This window comes from Anser cygnoides, chromosome 1, assembly GCF_040182565.1.
Source record: "Anser cygnoides isolate HZ-2024a breed goose chromosome 1, Taihu_goose_T2T_genome, whole genome shotgun sequence".
NCBI lineage: Eukaryota > Metazoa > Chordata > Aves > Anseriformes > Anatidae > Anser > Anser cygnoides.
Genome location: NC_089873.1, coordinates 76,925,160 through 76,949,071, shown reverse-complemented (window position 1 = coordinate 76,949,071; position 23,912 = coordinate 76,925,160). Strand labels below are relative to the sequence as shown.

The window sequence follows — 23,912 nt, the reverse complement described above, 5'->3', positions numbered from 1 at the left end:
AAGCTTTGGAGTAATTCCTCTGGCGTGAGCTAAGCACAGGCTTCACCGCAGCCTCGTGCTTCCCACGGTCTTCCCTTGCGAGGGCGTCCGGTGTCCCCTCCTGTGCAGAACTGCTCCCAGCTGATCTCTGCACACTCCCATCCTGCTGCCATCCCATGGACAACCCCCCAGGGCACCCTGCCAGCATCTGAGGGGCTCTGCCCAGGCTGCACAACAATTTTAGGGTATTCCAGGAAAAAAAAAAAAGCCACTTCTGTGTGCTTTCCCCAAGCACTGGTTTGAGCTGTTTGGGCAAAGTGACCATGTGCCCATGACAAGATGTCACTCCCTCATCTATTACACATCAGCAATCTTCTGGTAGGGATAACCTGCAGCCCTGGAGACTCGTTTGGCAGATGTTTGGCATTGCTGCTCCCTGGCCACTTTGCTGCACAAGGTGCCTAGCTCTGCTGCTGTGACCTGATGGAGGAGCGGGACTCTCTCCTGGCACCCCAGGGATTTTCACAGGATAACAACTGGAATTTTCACTCCTTGTTAATTACGCAGATTGCTTGTGCTTGGTCAAACCCCTCTTCAAGCACCTATGTCTCCTGCCCTGGTCTTGCCACGGCTCCCTGCCCACCCAGTCCCTGTGGAGACAGGAGCCAGCCTGTGCTCACACTGCTGCGGCCCAGTGCTCGCCGGCCCCTGTGCAGCGCCAGCATGTTGGCAGTTGGCTACCCCCCTTGAATCCCCCTCTTCTCTGGGCTATATGTGGCATTTCCAAGCCCTGACAGCCTGCTCTGAATGTTTTCCATATTTGTTCAGCCTCCTCCTCGGTTCAAATACCGGGAACAACTCAGGCGGCACGAAGCGAGGCTTTGGGGGGCAGAAAAACCCTCGCACACCCGTCGGCGCATGCACACGCACACGCACGTGAGAAACAGCATGGGGAATGAGAAGAAAGCCCGGCACAACACGTCCCTTAACAGCCAGAGCCAGACACCCGAAGGGGAGAAAAGCACCGACTCGAGCAAGATGCAGGAGCCAGCAATGAAGAAGAAGAAGAAAAGCAAGGGGGATCCCAAAGCTGGCCAGGAGGAGGAATCCCACACATGTTGTGACTGCCGTTTCCCGCTGCTGTTTGCTTTGTTGCAGCTGGTATTCGGCGTCTCTGTAACAGTGCTGGGCTTCCTTATGGCAGGCGTCAGCTCTTCTCTGCTAGTCAGAGACACTCCATATTGGGCTGGGATAATTGTAAGCATAAAGTCTGTTTCTACATAAAGTGCCTTTGCCAGCATTAATGCAAGCTGCATGACGCTACACTTTAGACTAACGAACTGCATGCACAACACCATTTAGGTTATGCTAACTAAAAATGTTACTGGGATTAAACTTCTGAATATGCTTTCCCAAGGAAGCTGCTCCTGCAAAATAACAAAATCTTTCGTATTCTTCCCTGAAATACAACAACAGACCTTAAATAAAACTCATGCTTGCTGGTCACTAAATGTATGTATTAGCTTTTGCTTCCCTGTGGGCTCGTGCCTGGTGATGCTGAAAGAAATGCTGATTACTTACGCTACCTCCCCCCTTTCCCCACGGAAACATAATAGTCAGGTTTGAGAAGTGGGGGCAGAACTCTCAACTTTTAGCTCTGCACGCTGATGGTAGCACAAGAGGAGAAATGGCTGTCCACACAGCTTCCTTGCTGCGCTGCAATTTAACCCCTTTTCCGCCCGTGGTTCCCACCACGGCCGAGACTGCACGTGACTGTGGGGACACTGGGGGGTGACGTGCACGTGCTGGGGGGCAAGGCAGGGTCCTGCAGGAAAAGGGGACCCCTGGGGGAGCGCTGCTAGTCAGGATGCCTGTGCTGGTCCTGCAGACATCAGGGCCTGGGTGGCCCCCCTTGGCCGTGTGCTCTGGTATGTTAGCAGCCTGGGATGTGCCATGGGTGTAATTCAATAGGCAGATTTTCTCCCCAAAGCAGCAGGCTTCAGGAAAATGGATACAGAAGCATTAGCACTACTTTGGGTGTTGTTAGACTGTAAGAACTTCCAGCAATGATCTGACCACCCAGACTGCTGGGGTTTGCTGTATGGACCCTGCTGGTGGGGGTGAATGTGGCACCTCCACACTAGCAAGCCCTAAGCAGCTGCTGGAGGCAGCAGCCTAAAGGAGACTCTCGGGGGGGCTAGGAGCAGGGCCTGAGCTCCCAAGCAAAGCAGAATATCCTTGCTCATCTCATCCTTCTTGTTTTTCTTGTGACAGAAGAGTTATCAAAGAGTTTAATGGTTTTTCATGGGGTGAGAGCCTGCCCTTGCTCTGGAGGAGGACTTCCTCTTGGGGGTCTTCTCTGTTAACTCATAAGGGAGAAGTACCTGTGATAAAATAGCAGCTTGTGACATTTTCACTCTTCCTGTTTATTTTGAGATCCTGGAGGTCAGATTCTCTTTTTTCCAGGCAGTGTTTGTAGCATCCCAGGTTGGAAATAGCTTTTTCAGGAGAAAAGTTGTCACAAAAAGACTGGGGAAAGACCAAGCTCAGCTGAAGTAGTGTATGGACAGGGATGTGAAAAAAAACCTTGGCCCTGTGAATGTCACCAGCGTCGAAATGGTGCTGATCTGAGACAACTACACAGGCCTGATCTCCCTCAGGCATGCCTGAGACTCAACCAGCATCTCTGTTTCGTAAGGCTGAGCTGTAACCCCTAGCATTTTTAGCAACAACTGCCTGCAGTAGTGACGTCTGGGTGACCACACAAGGCAAAGCTCCATCGCTTTTAGAGTTCCCACCTGAAAAACAAGTGAAACTTGTGTGCATTCTTGAGCTAGCCCACAGCTCAAAGCAAAACTCAGCCTGGGACCATGCTGACTGGCTCTCATGGCTTCATTCTCTTAATTCTGCAGGGGGCTGTCACTTCCACGGTTGTCAGGAGGACCTGTGTACACTGATGGATGTGCGTGGGGACCCATGGGGGGTGGTTACCATAGGTATAGTTCAAGTTGAATGGCAACTCTCACCATAGGGACCCTGGCGGGATGTTGAGCCACTGGCATGTCTATATCTGGTCTGATTCCTCCCTGGCTCAAAACAGCATGTTGCTTTTGATGCTGATCATCCTCGTGGTGATGGCAGGGACTGTGTGGCAGGGGGACACGGCCAGGAAGGCTTTCTGGCATGCTCAGCCCAAAGTAGAAAGCAAGAGGGCTCTGACCTTGCCCAGGGATCAGATGCCAGCAGGGAAAAAGAGAAGCCAGTGCTAGGAAGGAGAGGCGGAGGTGGTGGTGCAGCCCCAGAGCCTCCCAATAAGAGAGCACATGGAGCACTGGCCATGTCTGATGCACCACAGGAATAATGAAGAGTGTATTTCTAAGGGGCAAAATGCAGGGGGCAAGAGGTGATGCTACATTTATTGTGTTCCTGTGCTGTGATGTCCCTGTGGAGGTACCCAGTGCCCACTGGGACATGAGGTGGAGATGGCCAGGAGCTGCAGAGATGGAGCTTCTGGGTGTGTGGTTCATGGGGTGCTGCAGGTGAGCTGTGATGGGAAACGTGCTGAGTTCTGGCCTTTGGAGAGCTGGGGGGAATGGCCCACAAAAGAGGGCCCTCAGCTAGGACCTCCTGTGTGTGGATGGATGTTCTATGGTCGCCTCCTGGGCTGCTGTGGGAAGCTGCATGGAGTGCAAGTAGGCAGGGGATGGACAATCCACCCACGTGCAGCTTGTAGAACAAGCGTCAGGGCAGAAAGTGACTTCCCAAAACTTGTTTATTCACACAGAAAAGAGCAACGGAAAGATGTAAAATACCAGAGCATATTTGTTTTAGTAGCATCCCACTCAAGTGCTCTTTTTAAGAGATTCAACTAGTATTCAGAATCAAGAACTTAAAAAATCTATTATTGAGACCTTTTTAGCAACATTATAGATAATGGGTGAAGCTCATTCCTAGTGTTACTCCATTGGAATTACACCAGGGCTGGATAAGACCCCACAGCTGTTAATGCAGAATGACAGAAAAATGAAGGAAAATTGCTAATGTGTTAAGTAGACCTTGATTGATGGTTTTTTCTTCTTTATTAGTGTCAAAATTGTGACACCATTCCCTGCTGAAAACCAAGCACTATAGCATCTCAGTATGAATGAAAAGGAACTTATTTAGAGAAGAAACCCGAGTAAATACTCCCAAGGAAAACCAAACCATGCAAGGCAGTCTGGATAAAACCAATTCAAAACCTGACTGCCTTGATAGCACAGACCATAACACAGGTGGGTTCACCATCCTGTGGAGTAAAGCATGTGCTATGCTGACTGGAGGCAGAAGAGACCCACAGCACCAAAAACCATGTCCCCCATGAGGCTCCCGCTTTCAAGTGGAGTGCCTGCTAGAGAAGGAAATGATGCAGCTAGCTTGCATTGCATCAGAAGCAGTTCACTGTGAAAACCAGTTAAAATGTACTGGTTTCAAATGAATTTCATCTGAAATCCGTGGGGCATTAGTCAGAAACCAAAGAGAAGGTTTATGGACAGAAATACAGAGCCTATGTGATTTACCACTTCTGCTTCAGCTTGAACAGCCTACTACCTTGTAAAAAGTCTGTGCTACATTATAGGGACAGAAAAAGAAGTGTAATTAAAACAATGAGGGTGGCATTCACTTCACCTACTTGTATCCATTTGCAGCAGAGATGTCTAGACCATGGTCTGCATCTTCATGAAACCTGTCCTGAGCACCCAAAACTGCAGCCTGGGCTACACTGGCAATATGCTCCTTTCTGCTGTTTTGGAGGTGCTTGGACAAACAGTTCACAAATCTACCCAGGAGTGCAGTGGTTTTTTTTTCTTTCTTTTTTTCTGTATCATGCCACTGACTTGCCATGTAGCTTTGGCCAAGTTACTTAACCTTGCTCAGACTTTGTTATTTCCCCTGTAAAGAGGGGTTAATAATGGCTATCTGTCACCCTTGCTTTGAGATCCTTGGATTAAAAGTGTTGCAGAAGCAGTATATATTAATGGTGTCCTTTCATTCTTTTTCATTAGCTTGTGGCCTTTTGACATCCGGAAGAAGAAAAGATATGTTTTTCCTTGAAAATCTGCTGTTAGATTATTTCCACTGTGATCAAAAGTAGAGCGTATCTGAAATCTCACAGGCAAGCTCCCTTTCAGCCCTGTTTTGCAGACTCAGGCAGTTAAGGAAGTTACAGAAATGCTCATCAGAAAAGATTATCTAAGGTGTTTATTATTTCTGTCAGGAAGTAATTTTAAAATCCATGTATATATGTTTGTACATACATGAAATTTGGATCTTTGGAGACATTAAAAAAAATAATAATAATCACCATCTGTTACCCAGGCAAACCAAGGCAAAAACCATGGTTCCATCTGTCCCCAGAGGAAAGGTCTCCAGGGTCCCATGGTACTGGTCAGGGATAGCATCATGGCTGCTGAGCCCCTCTCTGTTCTCTCACCCTGTGGAGAGCAAAGTCCCCCCAGGAGCTCCATGCCCACCGGATCCAGAGGGTCCCTGCACGTTAACCAAGTGTTATCCATGACTCCTTGCTTTTTGGCCACACCACTGAAGCAGTGACTTCTTGGACCTGATGGAGCACGGCTGTGTGACAGGGCTGACAGAGGAGTTTGGCTGGCTTTCCTGCTTCAGAGGTCTTCCGATGCGTAGTGCGATGCAGGTAGCAAACAGCCGGGACCATCTCCCAGTGCTGCATGTCCCTATCAGATGCTGATAATTGAGATGTTTGTTTAACTGATGTCCTCCTGCATGCAAGTGACTCAGATGTTAGGTCCTGCCACCACCTCAGCACGTGCTTGTGGGCTGGTAAGCCTGAGTGCCAAAATCAATAGTGCTGCCTGTAACAGCCTTTGCCTCCCTTGTTTTTCAGGGGCTGAATCGTGGTGAGGCTGGAAGGGAGGGCAAATGATGTTACAAGGTTTCTGAACTCCATACCCTCATCTCTGCAAAGTCACTCCAGCCTCCCCAGTTCCCAGGGAGGCAGCAGAGCCCCTAAAATTAAGCTGATCTTTTGAAATTGTAGAAGAGGACATTGCAGGGAAGATAGGTGTTGGAATTTTTTCCTTTCAATACTTAAAGGGTTCTTATAAAAAGGGTGGAGAGGGACTTGTGTAGATAATGTAGTTGTATAGATATGATCTAGATAGATAGATAGATAGATATGATAGATAGATATGTATCTACCTGTGTAGATAATGATAGGACAAGGGGGAATGTTTTTAAACTGAAAGCGGAGATTTAGAATGGATGTTAGGAAGACAGTGTTTACTCAGAGGGTGGTGAGGCACTGGAACAGGTTGCTCAGTGAAGCTGTGGATGCCCCATCCCTGGACGTGTTCAAGGCCAGGTTGCATGGGGCCCTGGCAAACCTGATCTAGTGGGCAGCATCCCTGTCCATGGCAGGGGGCTCGGAACTTGATCTTTAAGGTCCCTTCCAACCCAAGCCACTCTATCATGATTCTATGATTTTCATCCTGGTACAGCACTGTTGGTGTTTATAACTGTTCAGGAGAAGCTTTGAGAACATTGTTGTGAGATGTATGCTAGTAGGATGGAGCCTTGCATACAGGTGCCTGTGGAAAAATAAATAAATAAATAAATTACAGTGTTGTGCTATAAAGTGATATAAAATAGAAACTGGGGTTAAATGTGCCCTGGTGGTTGGTTATATCCATTCTCCTCTGGACTAGGATGGATTTGCTGTAGCCGCAGCTGTTCCTACAATGTAAATTGCTCCCCAGCTCAGTGTAACAAAGCAGCTCAAGGGCCACCTTGTCTCCGGCAATTTCCCAACACAGATGAGGCTCTGTAGACATCTCCACCAAAAGCCTTTCATGTGATATAACATGGCAAATCTATATGGGTAAACCCCCACCAGCCTTCCCTCCCTTTCTCTTTCCACCCGTCCCTGCTGCTGGACGTAAGGTATACCCACAAGGCCCTGCCAAACACCAGACAGCCATCTTATGCATGAGGCAGCCATTTTGTCTTCCTAGCAGGCGTCAATAATTAGGAAGTATCCCAAGCTAGGGCAGGCAGCAACCAATCCCCTTCCATATCAATATGGAGGATGACTGACTATTTAAAAACCCCTGAAATGTGTTCTCTTTCAAAGCCTGAAAGGAAAGAGACACTTTCTTGTTAGGCCTGGCCCCTTGATGATTTTTTGTTGTTGTTGCTTTTGACACCTCTTCCTGCAGCAATTGTGGAGGTGGCTTTCAGTCAGGCTTTACCTCCTATACAGCCTTGCTGGGTTTTTAACTTTCACTTGTTATTAGGGAAACTGATTTCAAATTTTAATAAAAGGGGACACTTAAAAACTGGTGCCATCAAAGTATCTAATGGAAATGACAGTCATGCAGGCATCCATTTTTTATACAAGCAAGCTTCAATTAGCCATGGGCAAACATCAAAAGGTTTGAGGGAGGACTGCCTCCGAGAAGAGCCTCCAAGTTCAGGTATTTAACTGAGCCTTCTTCAAACTGTCCGAAATGCTGGATGATATTCAATGAGGTATTCTGCAGGAAATACACTCCAGTATACTCCAGTACTTGTTTATAGTTGTATATGAGCATAGCACCAGAGATATACTCTTCTGAGCCCTCTGCAATTTAGTCTCATTATTTTCTGAGAGTAACTATGCACTGATGTCTGCCTAACAGAAATCCACACTTTTATGTGGATGAGGTGTGGAGTGGAAAACGATAGGAAGAAATGTTGAAAGGTCACCTTTCAGAAGGGTGTGGGCAGGGAGGTTCACACCAGAGGTCCGTGTGATACCTGGTTAGGTGCTGACCTGATGCACCTACAGCTTCAGGGGGAAGCAGGGAGGAAATCAGAGTTCCTCACTGTATTATGCTTGTGTAAAAAGCCTATGTAAGATCTGGAGAGGGAGGTTGTTCAAGCAGGTTTCTTCAGCCTCGGTAACCTTTTGACTATACAGAGATGATGGCTTTCCGTAGTTTCACAACCATGGACACATTTCAAATGGCAAGTCTCATTCACACAGGACTCTTAGCTGTGTTATGCTCCTCACATTGCAAATCACTGTTGGCTCTAGGAACTTTTACTTTTTTTGCTTGGTTCCCTCAGGCACTTGATTGCCCAGCAGTGTACTTCTGACTGAACAGCAATAATGAACTGCTGCTGTAGTTCCTGGTTTTGTAAGTGATGGCAGTCTTTGTGGTGCTTTGCCATGGGAATTAAATCTCACTCTAGGAAAAGTGACCGTTGTCAGTGCTGTGCAACTGACATAAATGGCAGAGATCATTACAGAAAAATATAGCTTCATTTGATTATGAGTGATCTTCCAGGGTTTTGATTACTTTACAGGTTTTAAAAGAAAGTCACATGTCTGATGTGGTGCATTATTGCAGGGTTTGAAGGAACCTGTAGTAAAGACATGACTATTTTAGTCTGTAGGTGGGTCAGTTATCATGGGTTTTTATGGATGTTAGAAGAAAGATTTCCTAGCTGATGATGGCCTTTGCCTGCAACCACAATATGCATCTTTATCATTCTTATCAGAGCTATTATTTCTGGAAGTAATTTAGATGCAGCTAGACTTTCCTTAAATCTAGTGAGAAATCTATAAGAGGAAAAACCACTACGGAGCAGTACCTCTGTGTGGCAGATTGACTTTTGCATGTGGTCGTGAGACCCAGGCAGACCCAAGGCTGATGAAAGCTAGCAGTTAAAGCTGCGTGTAGTACTTACTTTTGTTGCAGTTTCCTCAAACCTCATAAAGAAATGAGCATCAGTGTCACTGCAACAATGTGTAGGGATGTCTGGCATCAGATATAATCCCATTTCATAATGACAAAGCCAACAGGAACATTTTCCTTCTTGCATCAAAGTCTGGGTCCAGTGGGACTGTTAAATTTGGTGGATAGTGTGGCTTCTCTGAATATTTGGACAGGAGCTAAGCCTTGCCAGGTACAACAAGGCTGGTAATCCATCAAGCTAAATATCTCCTCTGAGGGTAAGCCATAGACTTCAGAGACAGCAAAAAGATGTAATTTCTTTACCCTTATCCTTACAAACAGAAAGATCATTGTGATTTGAAGTGAGCAACTATAAAGTAACTTGTCCATAATGCAAATTTCCTCCAAAATCTGTTAATAGCAGATTTTCCCCTGAAGTTGGAAAGTTTACAGCCTTGTTATAATGGAATAACCAGCCTATGGTACTGAGGGCATCAGCAATGCCATATGGTGTTACACTGCATATACCTGAGAAGTATTGTCCTCTGGTGTGTGTGTTTTTTGACCCCTAAAGGTTGTTGTAGGAGGTTCTTTCTCCCTAGCCCCAGTATAAAGAGCAGAGGAGTTACAGTCTGCGCATGTGAATTGCTTGCAGCAGTTGTCTGGTGGCATACTGTAGGCCCAAGATGCTCCTTTAAACCATTTTTTTTGCCTCCTTCCTTAATTTCTTGGTGGATTTTTTTGACTCTCACACTTTACCAGTTGGATGTGACCAGGTTTTCAAGATCCTCTGGGTGAGAGGCACTTTGCTGGAGAAAGCCACATAGTCTATAGCAACACTTGGGCTAAAATTGAAGCAACAATGAGAAAAAGCGGCTTCACAAATATACAAGGGAGAGATACAGGCAGATCAGAGCAATCTGTGGTTTTGAAAGCTGCTGAAATAAAGCAAACCACATTAATATGTCAGTGTGTGAAGATAAAGAATGCAAACCACAGCAGAAATTGGTGCCCTACATGTTCGTATTTCCCCCCATTATGTATGTTACACAACCATCTCCATCACCGTCATGTGGTGCTCTTGCACCTCCTGTACACCTTGTGCTTGGTTCTTAAGTGACCAGATGTGAGAGAGATCCAAGGAAGATCAGGTGACAATGTCTACCAGCTTTGCCCAAAGGACTTTCTTGGGTCCCGGGCTGCCCTGCATTGCCACCTGTGTTTGTTCCTGTCAGAGATGATGAGCCTGTTTTTCTCATTTGTGATCCTTTTAAGAGTTGTAGTAAGCTTGGTGGGAAGGACAGGGCTGGCTGGTGCAGGAGGACGCTGGCACCATGCAGAGCAGGATGTCAAGCCAAAGTGCTTTGGTGCAGCTGGATCTATTCAGCATGGTGAGCTAGGCGAAAGGAAAGTTGGTGGTGAGGGATTTCAGGTACTACCAGAAATCAGACTTCTTCCTAACTGCTTGGGTTCTGGTTTTAAGATGATGAAGATACGTAAAGGCACACTCCTTGCAAGTGCCGAATGGATGTTGCGGTATGGTTGCAGCCTCACTGTCAAACTATCTATTTTGTAGCAGTGCCTGAGGCTGCAAGCTGTGAGAAACGCTCATTTGTGCTAGCCAGTGTGCACGTACAGTTTGTTTGCCAAAGTCCTGTAGATCCAAGGACTGTACACTTAGATCCCCATGGGTGCAAGGAACATGCCAGGCAAATCAACTGGAAGACCTGCTTCTAAATACCTTTGGGATCAGGCCCTGTTCCTGTTGCAAACTACAAGAGCTTTAATTAGATTCTCATGACAGCATGCTCTAGCCCTCTTTGGAGTGGGGGAAATGAAATGTCCAGAAAATGTTTATGCCTGTTTTGATAGTGGTTTTGAAATAATTAATTCTTAAGACTTTTTAGCCCTGAGATGCTCTTGACTAATGGGAAGAAAGTCTGCTGCTTCCCAATAAAAAGAAATAGCACTGGAGCTTATCTAGAGCAAAAACTTTTAATTTTTTTTAGCCAGTCCTAGTAAAGAGCCATTTTCACTGAATTGTAAACTGGGGGATTTCACAAGGTATGCCTTAATGAAAATTAAATCTGTACCCTTCCTACATGCATCTGTATCACATTTAGGTCTTTTTCTAGACAGTACTCTTCTATATTTAAATACTTCCCTTGGATAACCTTCCATGTCACTACCTATTCAGCAAAGGGTGTGTTAGTCCGTCTGGAAAATTTTGAAATAAGATCTCAATATAAACTCAAGCTGAAATTTACTCAGCATAAAAATGCATATTTCTAGGTTTAGAGATAACAGTTACAAGAGGTGATCTAATTAACTGCTATTCTGTAGCTCTTATAGAATCTATTTTAATTGTATAACAAATGCATATCGATTGGTGGCAAGCAAGTGCTAAAGCAAGTTCAATTGCATTTAATGTTGTATGCTTAGTCAATAAGGCATAGGAAGTGTCTGCTTCAAGCTGGGATATTGCAATGGCTATTGAAGCTCTGGGATGCAGGATTACCCCATGCTACTTCCCAATCGGCATCGACTGCATCCGTAACGTGCCTGCTGTAAGGCAACTGTCTTAGTCACTTAGGGGGTACTGACAAATATTTACCAAAAGATTTTTATGGTTATTCTATTATACTTCACAGGTGTAATTCAAAACTGTTCTATTATTAATGTATAAAATAGAAGCAGAAAGCTGTTTTCTGTATAGATACTCCACACTTTGGTTTTGCTCAGTGAGAGAATTTACCTTTAAAGAACAGAAATGTAAAACATGTGGTGGTCATAATCCTCAGCAACATTGCTTTTTACCATCACTCACAAAAATGCACACTTCTGGTTTAAAAAAAAAAAAAAAGTCAGTATATTGTTATAAAAGAAATACTTAAGCCTTCCGAAATATCCTAGCCAAGCCTTGCTGGAATTCCCACCCAGTGTAATCTTCTATAAATACCTCTATATAAAAGCACCTCTCCAAATATCTCAGTACATTATTTAAATCCCAGAGGAATTTCAGAAAGTGTATGCAGGAACGGAAGTCCCTTTAAATGACAGCCTTTTGTATGGGAAGCTTTCTGAAGCGGGAGGCCTGAGCCTGCCATGCTGAAAGGCAGCGGGGTGTTTGCAGGGGTCATATGAGGCCCTGTTTCAATCACACTTGATCAGTAGGGGAAAAAATAAATCCAGGCTGGTCAGTGGCAGCTCTGCAGTTCTTGCCTTAACCTGTCTCCAGCAGCACCTCCTGGCGATGGGTGCAGCTCCTCTGCTTCCCGTGGGCCGGGTCGGATTCCCAAAGGGAAAGGCAGCAGGGACTTGCTCCCACGATGCCATTGGAGTCAGCCAGAGGTGAATCTGGCCCTGGGTTCATGCAAGTGTAAATGCCCACCCGTGTAGCTGAAGCAAAGCAGATGTGATTTATTGCTCATCACAAGATCCTTTTAGCAGCAGATACCGGCAATACTTAAGCCTAGCTTTGAGGCAAGCAGCCCCTTTGGTTTGACATGAATCTGGGCATGTAGTGTTAAGCAGGTGTATATATGCATTTTTCTAGTGCTCGCTGCAAGTTGTTTCCTACTGCAAGTGGGGGAGTTTATTGGATATTACTAGAGGTGTGATCTCCTTAAGGTTTAAGTTTTATGGGGATGTTAATTGAATTAAAAGATTAATATACAGTGCAAGGGACCAAGGACATAGGTGATTAATCCTGAGACATAAAACATGTTTGAGTCACATAGAAGCACTACAGGGGGGGAGAAAATATCAGCACTGAAGGACCTTTGACAAGAAAGGTTGTTTTTTCCCCTGACAACCCTGTCAGCTATTGCTGTCAACAATAAAAAGAAGAAAACAAATAAATTGGAGACCGTGTGTAAGTCATAGGACCAGAATATAAATACACATGACATGGAGAGGAATAAATAATACTGACGCTTTCTTTGGAAATGTTCTCAGGCAATACTTCCTATTCATGTCTTACTGAAATGACATGAAATAAAACTTTATGGGAAAAAGTATTATTAATCACACAGGTTCTTGAGGGATGTGACTACCTGTGTATTCAAAGGCACTCTTCCTTTATGGGGCTACTGGCTAATACCCTACACCGACAACGAAGGTATTAAAAAAAACTTTGGTATTTTATTAATCAGATCATAAAAGAAGTGTGCTTAACCATTGCTGTCTGAAAGGACATCTATGCATTTTTCACTACAGGTCAAGTAGTCCCCTGCAGAGCTGGAAATCTCCACATGAGCAGCACTGCCATGTTGTGCAGAAAGCAGGTGGGGAAGGGACCATGAAGGAGCCCAGACTCATGGTCCCATCCCTAAGCAAAGGCAATATGTGCTTTGGTCTGGTTTTCCCTGGAGAAGGCAAGTGACATTGTTCTGGGAAAGCAGAAAAACCCAAATTAATGACAAGGCTTCAAAACCCTCATAGTAATATGAAGGGGAAAAATAGATTCTTGAGAATTTAATAGTTATCATTTATAATCAAGCTGCTGCTAGTAAAGAGGATGAGGCTTGCTCCTGGCCATATGTGAAGACAAGCCTTAGCAGCTTGAAAGCATGCTGCCTGATCTCTGCTAAGGTCCTCACTACAGCTGAGCCCCCTAGGATCCCACCATATCACACCTGAAGGTGTGATACGAAGTGACATTTAAGACCATGCACATGTCATCGGCTCACCTGTTTTTCCAAGGCAGCCCAGCTGTGCGCTGTTTCCTCCAAGCATAGCTCCAGCCTACAACTCCCTCTTGCCCTGCAGTTACAGGCAGGATGTCCTGATCCAGCCCCAGCAGCCCCATGGTGGCACCTGGGGATGCCTTCTGGCACCCATGCGGATCCTCCTATCCAGGCACAGGGGAAGCTGCCAAAAAAAGATACAGGCTTGTTGCAGAGTCAGTCAGCTGGGAAACACCCCAAGACCTGCAGTGAGTGAAAGACCCAGCGAAGGTCATGGGTTGGGCTCCTCAACACTTGGCCAAGGAGGGAATAAGGTCCATGTGGGACTGCTTGATTCAGTAATGCCCAAATTGTGTTTTGCAGACAGTGGTGAGCTGTGGGGTGCAGGGCTGCTGCCTGCTGCCCATTAAAACAAGGGACACGGGGAACAGGGCAGGCAAGTGTAGTGCCTGGGTATGCCAGGTCCTGCATCCTCCTGTGGTTTGCTTACTGGCCCTCCAAAAAGTGTGGGAGAAGAAGGCTCTTGGTTGGAGTTCTCAGCACTATGGGGGCCTGGAAAGCACTGCTTAAAAAAGGAAATTCCATTTATTGGGCTAGCTTACACGTTCCTCAGAGCAGGAACTTCCCTCCTTATGTGGCTGGAAAATGCCTATCAATGAGTATGCCTCTTCAAATAAATCTCAATCTTCAGAATTAATAATAAAGACAGCTGAATGAATACTGAAGTGCATAAATACTTTTCCATTACTGTTAACCATCAGCAATTACTGCCACAGGGCTAAAATGCAGTCTCAGATTGCAGGAGAGATGTCCTCTTTGGTGTCCACTCTGGGAGAGATTGAAAGCCTCTGCTATAAACTGTGCTGCTTCTTATCCTGAGGTAGCTATGATTACTGATTTACAACCACATATCCCACAATGGTTATATAAAAACCCAGCCAGCACCCAGTGGTATGCAGGAAGGTGATCTTGGGGCTTACAAGCCCAGCTTCATAAGCTTTCTGCTCCTTTTTGACAGTTACATGGACAAAAGTTCAATATGCATCCTGGAAGGGTATTGCCAAGCTGTAACTTTGTAGGTCTGATTCACAAAGCCCCTCAGGGTAAGTTCTTTGTGCCTCGGTGTCTGTAAAGTGGAGGTTAAAGCTCTTTCCTCACAATCCACACATATGACGCTCTTACACCTATGGATGTAGCCCCTATGCAAAGTATTTGACTTACATGCTGCTCCTTGAGTTACAGTCATGTTAAGACAGAAAGGTGTTTTGGCTTGAAAAATGTTATTTTTGTTGTTGTTGTTCTTTAAAACAAACAAACAACAACAACAACAAAACACTGACACATTTTAAATCTTTTCCCTTGCAGGTCTGCATGGTGTCCTTAGTGGGGTTTGTTATGCTTTGTATTTCATACCAACCTGATGAGAAGACATGTGTGCAGTTCACAGTAAAGGTACATTGACTTTTTGTTATTTCTTTTTCTTCTTGTGTCATTAAATACAATCAGAAAAGTTGATGCCGGGGATATTTTTAAGACCACATGAAAAGAAGTGAAAATGCACTTGAAATGCAAGAATGGTTTTCTGGTATTTTCCAAGCAGCTAAGGAAGAAACTGTAGTGTATAAAGGGGAAACTGTAACGAATATTTGAAAACTGAACAAGACACTTTTTATTATTTGTCATATGTTAAGAATATCGAGGAGAGTCTGATTAACAAAGCTGGAATAATTTGCAAGGTGTTCAGTGAAAGATGGGGGTTACTGATTAAGTAGGGACGATCAGAGAGAGCCAGGTAAGAATTAGTGTGGGATAGAACAGATCTACTTTAATTAAGTGTTAATTTTTAATGTGGTCTTAGAGGCATCTGAGCATCGTCCCAGCAGTTTTGCTCCTCACCATGAAATAAGTGATTGGGCACAGGTGCATTAAAAAGCGTGTCTGGAAATCTCTGCCTACCCACCTTTCTGGTCAGGGAGGGGGCTTTGTCTTAGAGCACAGTGCCTTCTGCCAGGGTCGGGCATTGAAAACATGGGAAAGCATTAGCACACCTTGGGAACAAGTGTTCTTCCATGAAGGGAATTCCCATCTGAGGATTGCAAAAGAAGCACAGAAGCTGTGCACCTTGTCCTACCTCAGTCCCCAAAATCGTGCTTCAGTGACACCAATAAGTGACTAGAAAAGGAACGCTGAGGGTGCTTGTTCCAGAGGTGAAGTTTCTAACACCATTTGTCTGGGCTGGTTTTCCTTATTATTGTAATTTTGAGGGCTCTTAATATTTTGCAGACACATAATAACCAGGAAAAATACCAACACAAACAACACAAAATAACAGTGATTATTAACTGAGAAAGGTAGAAGGAAATAAAATGCAAGGAACAGATTTTCAAAACCTGGCATTCATCTTCCCTTAGAAATTAGGCCCTGGAGTGTCTTTTGTGCCTCTCTAAAGCTTCTCCTGTGCTTACAGAAAGAAAGGAGGAAGGAGAACAATTATTTCCACGCTTTGATTGCCTTTAGGTTCTTGTCCCCTCACCTTCACACATGGCAGTAAGCACAGCAGCTGCCTGGGGAGCTGCAGAGATGGGCGGGAGCTGCCACGCCAGGCTTTGTGCTGCTTGCCCGGCAGCATTGCACTGAACTTCACTCCTCCCATGCAGGAAGGGAGGCATCCGTCCCTGGGCCAGCGAGTTGGCCTGGGTGGCTCAAGTCTCTTCCACTCTTAGCAGCAGCACCAACATGAGGAGCATGGGACATTTCTCCCCCAAGAAAATAAATACTCTTGAAGTGCTCCCCGAGTCATGTAAAATGGGTTATTCTCATCAGTTTTGCCAGAATTAGAGCTAAAGTCTCCCTCAGAAGACTTCTGGCGCAGTCAACAGCCGGTGGGCTGTTGCCCACTCAAAGGATCCTCCCCCACAAAATCCACCTTCCCACTGTTTCCTGTTGCACCATGCCACAGGATTGAGTCAGTCCCAGGCTCTTCACTCCTCCTGTTCCACATCCCCACCAAGAGCCAGCATCCCACTGTGCCTCCCCTCCCCACTACCCCTCCAAACAAATCGCTTCTGGCTGTGGGGCAAGTACCTGTTTTAAACAACATAGGAGCTGAGAGCGTCCTCCTGGGCTTTGATAGCACAGGACCCATCTAAACCTCCAATATCAAGTCTCAAATCTGCAGCTGCCAGTTGAAGGCTATCTCTGAACAAAAGGAAAGTGATATTAGCTATTTGGCAACAAAGCTGAGTATGCAAAATTATGATCATGAGCCAAAGACAAGCTCCTGAAGTTAGTTCCTCTTCCACAGGGGCTCTCTGCTTTGTCCAGCACCGTGGTTGGGTCCAGCCCTATCTGCCCCAATTCTCCTCCTCAAGACTTGCTGCCCAGCCCAGGCCCTGCCCTCACTTTGGTGGCTGGTGCCCACTGGGGCTCCACACAGCTGCTGAGCATCCTCCTAGAAGAAAATTTTAGTTGGTCTCTCCTGGAGTGGAGGAAGCACCCCAGGATGCCTTAGGTAGCCCAAGGTTCATTTTGAGTGGAGGACCACACACGTACAGCTCTGGGAGGTTTTAGCCCACCCCCAGGGTGACCCTATGAAGACTGTGAGGGACTCCCTGTGGTGGGAAACTGGAGGAGATCCACACAGTCCTTCCTCCCTATTGCCAGCTGCTTTCATTTCACGCTCGCATGAGCCCCAGAGCCCGTCAACAAAAGGAGGCACAAGAACTGCTTTCAGCAGAAGCCCCTGCCTGAGACTACTGCAGGTATCTGCAGCACCCCGTGTGTCAGTGGGAAGGGAGGACAACCACCTCTGGGAGGGTGGCTTCCACCATGCTGGTGGTGGGTGGGGGTGATGGGTGGTGGACCACCACCATTTTCAGGGGGATGCCAGTGAGCTTCAGGGTAGCTTTCTGCCCTTGCCCCACCTCTGCTTCCATGGGAAACATGTCCTGATCATGGCATCTCCCATGGCAGTGTGACACCCTCTACTCCTGCCCACACATCCCCGGCAGCCCACGCCATGACACACACAGTGGTTCCTCTTTCCTGCTTGAGGTGGCTCAAGCCTGAGCCAGCACAGCCTTCAAAAGGGGTTCCCCAGACCCACGTCAGCAAACCCTGCTGGTTTCATCCCTGATAAGTGTGAAAAGCCTTTTTTATGAAACACTAGATCCATATTAGATGCTTTATTTTCTTTTCAGCGTTGACCAAAACTATCACCGCTAAATACTGCTGAAAGTTTCTTCCTCATATGAGGAAGCTGAGGGAGGATGAGCTGCCGTGCTCTGACCTCATTGTACGCTGCTTCTCCCCGCTTCCTTTTTCTCCTTCTACTTAAACAGCAGTCACCGTGCCTATCTCTATCAGGCCTCTACAAACAGTTTTCCAGTGGCAAGTTCTAGTTCCTGGGCAGAGCTCACTGTGCAGTCGTATTTGCAACATCGAAGTTGCCTCCAGGTCTGGCATGTGATTAATCTGCTGATGGGATCCCAGTGCTCTCTGTCTTGTGCTCTCTCATAGGCAGTACTTGCATTTGCCTCACCTTTGATATTGGGAACTGTGTTCATTTCTGGAATCTTGTAAAGTTATTCCTCTGCAAATACCTTGAGAGAACAACGCACTGTTTGGAAATTGCCCTACATCCCCACGCATCTCTGTTCACCTCTGAGGACTGCCAGAAGAGCTGCCCATGTATTCTGTGTGTTTCAAGGCGACTCTGAGATTTACTTCCCCTTAGGTACATAACAGGCACGTTCTTGCTCACTGTACCTGGAGGGTACTTAAGGTTGTGGATTTCATGCTAGTTTGTGCTCACTTTGGATAGAAGTTGGCAGTGAAATGAAATACGTGCCAGAGGAGAAGCAGGCACAACACGTAGTCTCAGCTTAGCATCTCATTTATTAGGGAGGCCTGATTCTGTCCCCTACTGGGCTGAATCCAGGGTTGTCCAGCCAGTCCCCCAGGGACACCTGCCTCACAGAACAACTTTTGTCCCTCAGAGAAGGAAAATGTTCATCAATGTTTGTCCATTTTCCATTTTCCCCACCTTTTAAAGCAATACCGTAAGCCTGTGAAGAATCACAGCTTCATTTGGAGGTCTCCATCAGTCAGCTGCGCTCCCCTTTCTATGTGCTTTATACTCAGAGGTGTCCCCATTTCCCAGCTTCACCTTTCCCATGCACTGTTACCTTGAAACCTGCAGGGGTAAAAGATTTGCATTTAAGAAGAGCCACCCTCATTTTGAAGCTGCCCTTGGTTTAAGACTGCAGGGGAAGTCATTAAATTTAATAGTAGCCAGGTCTTGGAAATGAAGATCTAGCTGTAAGAATTCTGTTATTTGGTGGGGAAAATGTATTTACAGCTTGAAGACCAGCAATAAGCCTAAATATATTTTTTTTCAAACTGACAGCCAAATAGGAAGATTGATTTGCACTGTAGATTTAAGACAAATACACCAGGAGTGTGAATTTTATCAAGATATACATACTTGGAGTTTCAAGGTCATAAAAAATGCTTTATATTGATAGTTTGCTTGTGGTATTGAGGTTAAGAGATAGGGAGAGAAGCTGCTGTTTAAAATAACAGATTCCCAGCCACGCCATGTGTCTGACAGATAAGACGCCAAGATAAATAAATTTTTTTACAGTGCTGAACAGAACCAAAAATGGTATTTTGGCTAAATACAGCATATGATCTTAATATAAATTCACACATATTTTGTGTGAACAGAGCATCAATTGCCAGCTCCAGCCATTGATGGGGAGGGAAATCCATATGCTCTGGTACCCGAAGGTCTCAGGTGCAACCCTGAGCAACAATGGCTCCAGAAGACTGCAAGTTTCCATGCGCTTGTGGGGATAGGCTCTGAATAGATGCCCTCCATGAAAGCCACCCCTACTTTAAAGCTGCCACTGCTGTAAGGAGAAGGGGGAGGGGGTGACAAAGCCGTGTCCTTCTCATGCAGTACCAGGGGTGGCATTGGGAAATCAGAGGTACTTGATGCACCTTTGAAAGGCTTCTTCTTCACGTTCATGGGGTAGGTTTTCCAAGGGGATTCAGCATGGCATGTGCTTCCTCATGGAAATGTACCAGGACCAGGAAGTGGGCAGGCTGGCTGCTGTTGCAGGGCCACAAGCAGGAGATCAGACACCTCACTGACTGATTTGCAAGTGTAAATCAGATTTGTTCGGGCATGCAAACCAAGAGCCGGGAATAACATGTGAGCCAAGTCTCAGAAACACCTACTTCTCAGCACAGCCTGGGATAATATGTCAGCACAAGCCTCAGTCTCCTTAGCTCTACTTCAAGACAGCTACACTAATTTACCTCAGCTGATGACTGTAATGATGATTGTAACGACTGATGACAGCCAACTCATGGACAACAGCAGGGGAAGATGCTCCTTCCCTCTCTATAAAGCTGGAAGTCTTCATGGTGCTCTTATCAAGTCTCAAAATTGCAAGGCAATGCTCATATAAAATAGGCAAGACAAAAATACTAGCTCTTGAAATGATCTGCTGAACTTTGCATCACCAGGGATTTATATCTGCCTTGCAATTTTTGAAGACCACAATGTCCAGACAGCACATTGAATTCGTGCATTTCCTGTGAAAAACATGTTCATGTATTCATTCTGTGTTCCTCATTCTTTGTGTGGATAGAAAATCAGTGTGTTTTTTTTTTCCCCTTCTTTTTTTTTCTTTTTTCTTTCTTTCAGCTGATGTATTTTCTGCTGAGTGCCGTGGGTCTGGTTGTCTGTGTTCTGGCAGTGGCTTTTGCTGCCCACCATTACCTACAGATCACAAGATTTACCTGCGATACCATCCTTGAGTCCTGCCAATGCAAACTGGACATGACAGACCCCCTCAGCAGGACCTTTGTCTACCAGGATGCCGCCGACTGCAGCAGTGTCACCAGCATGCTCAACCTGTACTTGCTTCTGCAGATGCTTCTTAATCTGATCGCAGCCCTGGTGTGTCTGTCGGCATGCTTTGTGATGTGGAAACACAGATACCAGGTCTTTTATGTGGGCGTTCGATTTTACCCTTTAACTGCTACTGAAGGCCAGCAACACAAAGTATAGGGTTTGGGCTGGCAGGGGGCTGTAGCCAGAGAATGGAAAATGTCAGCATACTGCCACCATAGACACTGCACATGGATGAGTGTTTGTAAGGTTTTTGACAAGGAAAAACATTCACACAGGTTAAATGAATATATTTTTCATTCATTTTAAGAGCAAATTGTATGGCTACTCCTGCAAAAGGTCCCTAGTGAGACTATCTACAGGTCACCTGAAGTCCTAAAATGTAGCTCTACTAACACTCACAGAAGAGACTCTTTAGTAGCCATAGACAAAATGAAAGCTTAAAAAAATCATTGGGAACTCATCTGCAGGGCTACAGCCATTTAGACATCAGGTCCATTTCCCTTGCTGGTAGAGATCTGTTCCAGCCTTCAGAGGAGCTGCACTGACTCCTACCAGATGAAGATCTGGTCCAAACTGCTTTATTATAGTTATGCCAATCATGCTTAGGGAATATATTGTCTCTTGGATGCAGTAGGTATAATCCACACTAACCTGACAGGGATTTACCATATGGAAAGGTAATAAGGGAGGTCAGGACCTCTTCAAATGCAGACTGAGATCAGCAGCATATGCGAATATGCTGATGACTACCATGTAAAGTACATGTTTCAGAGCAACTGGTGAAGTTGGTTACCTAACCCAATTACTAACAAAGACCGTTTTCTGTGGGTTTACTGATGGTGATGGGGTGGGCCCTTCTTCAGACCTCTCATTTCTGACGAATGAATGCTCAGTGCTTTGTGAGAAAAGATCGATTTAAGAAACCTCGAGCTGAGCTCCTGAAACGGAGGCCCCTAAATCACTAGTCACGTTGAAAACCCTGTTGACACTGCTATAATTGCATGCTCCCAAACCCGGCGTCTGGCCAGTTCCACCAATTATACTCACAGCACAAAAGACCAAGTGTGTTTTTGGTGTAACTCCTCTGAAGACAATCAGCCTCACACACCAGCTGTGGATTTGGGCCAACAGCCCTGAAAGATATATCCCTGCAACAATCAATGTTTTTAAAATGGGGTGGAGGGAGGGAAGCAAGAAGAGACTGCCAGACTCCCAAAGACATCATCTGTGTTAATAAGGGCAAGAGAATGAAGATTTCTTAAAAAGCAGCATAGAATAACAAAACTGTACTCAAACAGCACTCTGAAAGCGTGGCTCTGAAAGTGCTTTACACATAATTAGCCTTATACCAGGATGGGTATGCTGGCTTGTCCCTTGGACAGTCATCTCCACCTGCGCAGCATGGGCTCCCCGGAGGCAGGGACAGCTCTGAGTTGACAGCACTTCTCCCCGCTGGCTGGTATCAGCACAAGGGCAGGGCAGCCAGTGCTCACGCCCTGCTGTGAGTAGGGATTTCCCAGTCCTTGCCAGGACCAGGGTGTCTCTGAGGTGGGGTGGAGCAATCACAGGCTAGACAAACTGCGCCATGATCATTATAAGCAAGGAGGAAGCAAGCAGAATTTTTACAAGGCTTCAAACAAGAAAAAAAAAAAAAAAAAGGCACCAGTGAGTCAAAAAACTAGTCTGTCAAAAAGCTAGTTGTGTAAGCAGCTCTAATCCCAGCCAAGAAGTGCCTTCCATGCAGTGATCACACATCATGCCAAGGCTAGACTGGCATGCCTCCAGGGTCAGAAGACCACAGTGTGGTTCAGTCTCCTGTGATCCACCTAGAGCAAAGCAAAGTGCTCATGTTTTTGTCATGGAGACAGCTTCTAGCGTAGACATAACAACAGTCACCAAAATGCTCTCTGCCGAGCTGCGGAATAACGACCTTTCAAAAATGCAAGTTTTGAGACCAGCTCCCTAAAAACCTTTTTTTGTGTACCAAAAAACAAGTGGCACTAGTAAGCGTGGCTGCAGGGGCACATTTGTGAGGACTCCAGTTTGCTTGCCCATGTCGCCACCCATAGTAAGTCCTAAACTGGATTCTCAGGCATGCTCGGAGCAAGCTGAGACGCTGGTGGAGCGCACAGTGGCCCATCAAGGTGAGAACCAGCCCATCACCCCTGACTTTGGTGGAGCGTGCTGCAACCAGTGCTGGTGAACCTATGCTGGGGCCTGAATCCCATATGAGGTGGATACATACGAGTTTGGGGGACTTATTCCTGCCCTCGCTACAAGGCTCTCTGCCTCAATGGCTATGAAGCCAGAGAAGGGCTCTGCTGGCAGAGCAGGGCACATTTCCTACTGTGCCCCTTCTGAAATCTCCTGTTGTTCAGAAAATAACTGGGTGCCTGCCTGGGATATCTTCTGGGGTAGCCCTGGTGGATTTTTGGATGCTCTCTGGGGGACTAGTGGGGAGGGACATGGGTGACAGGGACGGGAAGAGGGATATTGATAAGACAGCCCACCCTGCTTAGGAAGCAATGTGTTTTAATAGCAGTGCACCCTCCACTTTGAGCCACCACCACTGAATTTGGCTCACTCATCAGTGCATTGCAGCTTAAACTTTTGCTCTGGAAGAAAGCAATATTCATTGTATATTCTATGGGTGTTCAGATGCTTTATGAATAAACTTGGGGCATTTTGGTCTAGCAAAGAATAACTTCTGTATTTCCTCTTTATATATCTTAAGAGCATAAAATCAAAACAGAAAGGAGAGAGGAGGAAATGCATACAGTAGCTCTTGGAACTGTGTTTCTCCTGGGTATGGTTTTACAACAGGTATTTTGCTCTGATCAAGAATTTCGGAAAGCATTAATTAGAGGATTAGCACCTACCACAGCACATTCAGGCAGCTCCCAGTCTTTTCCTATCAGGGAAATTCATATGGACCAAGCCAGGAGATATGCTGGGGCTTGCAGGCACGGAGAGGACAGGGGCGTTGAAGAAAAGAATTTTTTTTTAAAAAGTATTTCTCCTGGAAATGTATCCTCTGTGTGAATCACACAGAACGGGACAGGAGCAGACAGCTCCGGACACACAGAAATTGTGAGGGCCCCTGTGTAATTTGCTCTCAAAACCCAGGTGTGATTCTCATTTGCACCCTGGCCACTTTATGCTGTTTTCACAGTGTAAAGGGGTTGTAAAGATGGCATCAATCATTTTTACACCTACTTTATGGCCATTTTACACAGCTAAAAGGGCCCTTTGTGTAAATGAGAACTCAAGCCCTAGAGGACTTAATAGAGAGGAGATCCTTTCGATAGACGGTGCTTAGACTCTCTGATGGGGGCTATTACTAGGGCATAACTCTCCATTGGATTTTATAGCTCAGATTAAAGAGCATCAGTCTCGATTAAATTCAGTTCTGCAAAACTTTTCAGGAGGCTGTAACCCGCGGTGACACGACCGCTCCCCTGACCAGCACACGCACACGCCGCTGCTGTCTGTAAAAGGAGAAGCAGCAGCCACGGCTCTCCTCCTGGAAATGCTCTGAGGCATTTCGGTGTCGTGCTATGCAAATACCGGAGAGGCAATAACGGCAAC

General features: G+C 45.9%; 1 protein-coding gene across 1 annotated transcript; it reads left to right on the top strand.

The window, feature by feature from the left end:
- The first annotated feature begins 780 nt into the window (after nt 1-780).
- On the top strand, nt 781-23,028 carry SSPN (sarcospan). Its single transcript, XM_013184712.3, has 3 exons — nt 781-1,236; nt 14,765-14,851; nt 20,115-23,028. The coding sequence occupies exons 1-3, from the start codon at nt 787-789 to the stop codon at nt 20,478-20,480; spliced, it is 903 nt and encodes a 300-aa protein (XP_013040166.1). The 5' UTR covers nt 781-786; the 3' UTR covers nt 20,481-23,028.
- Nucleotides 23,029-23,912: the final 884 nt, after the last annotated feature.

Excerpts from the sequence above, each read along its gene's own strand:
- SSPN (XM_013184712.3), top strand. The coding sequence starts at position 787 with ATGTTTTCCATATTTGTTCAGCCTCCTCCTCGGTTCAAATACCGGGAA. Across the intron at positions 1,237-14,764 it reads CATATTGGGCTGGGATAATT|GTCTGCATGGTGTCCTTAGT; the intron begins GTAAGCATAAAG and ends TTTCCCTTGCAG. Across the intron at positions 14,852-20,114 it reads GTGTGCAGTTCACAGTAAAG|CTGATGTATTTTCTGCTGAG; the intron begins GTACATTGACTT and ends TCTTTCTTTCAG.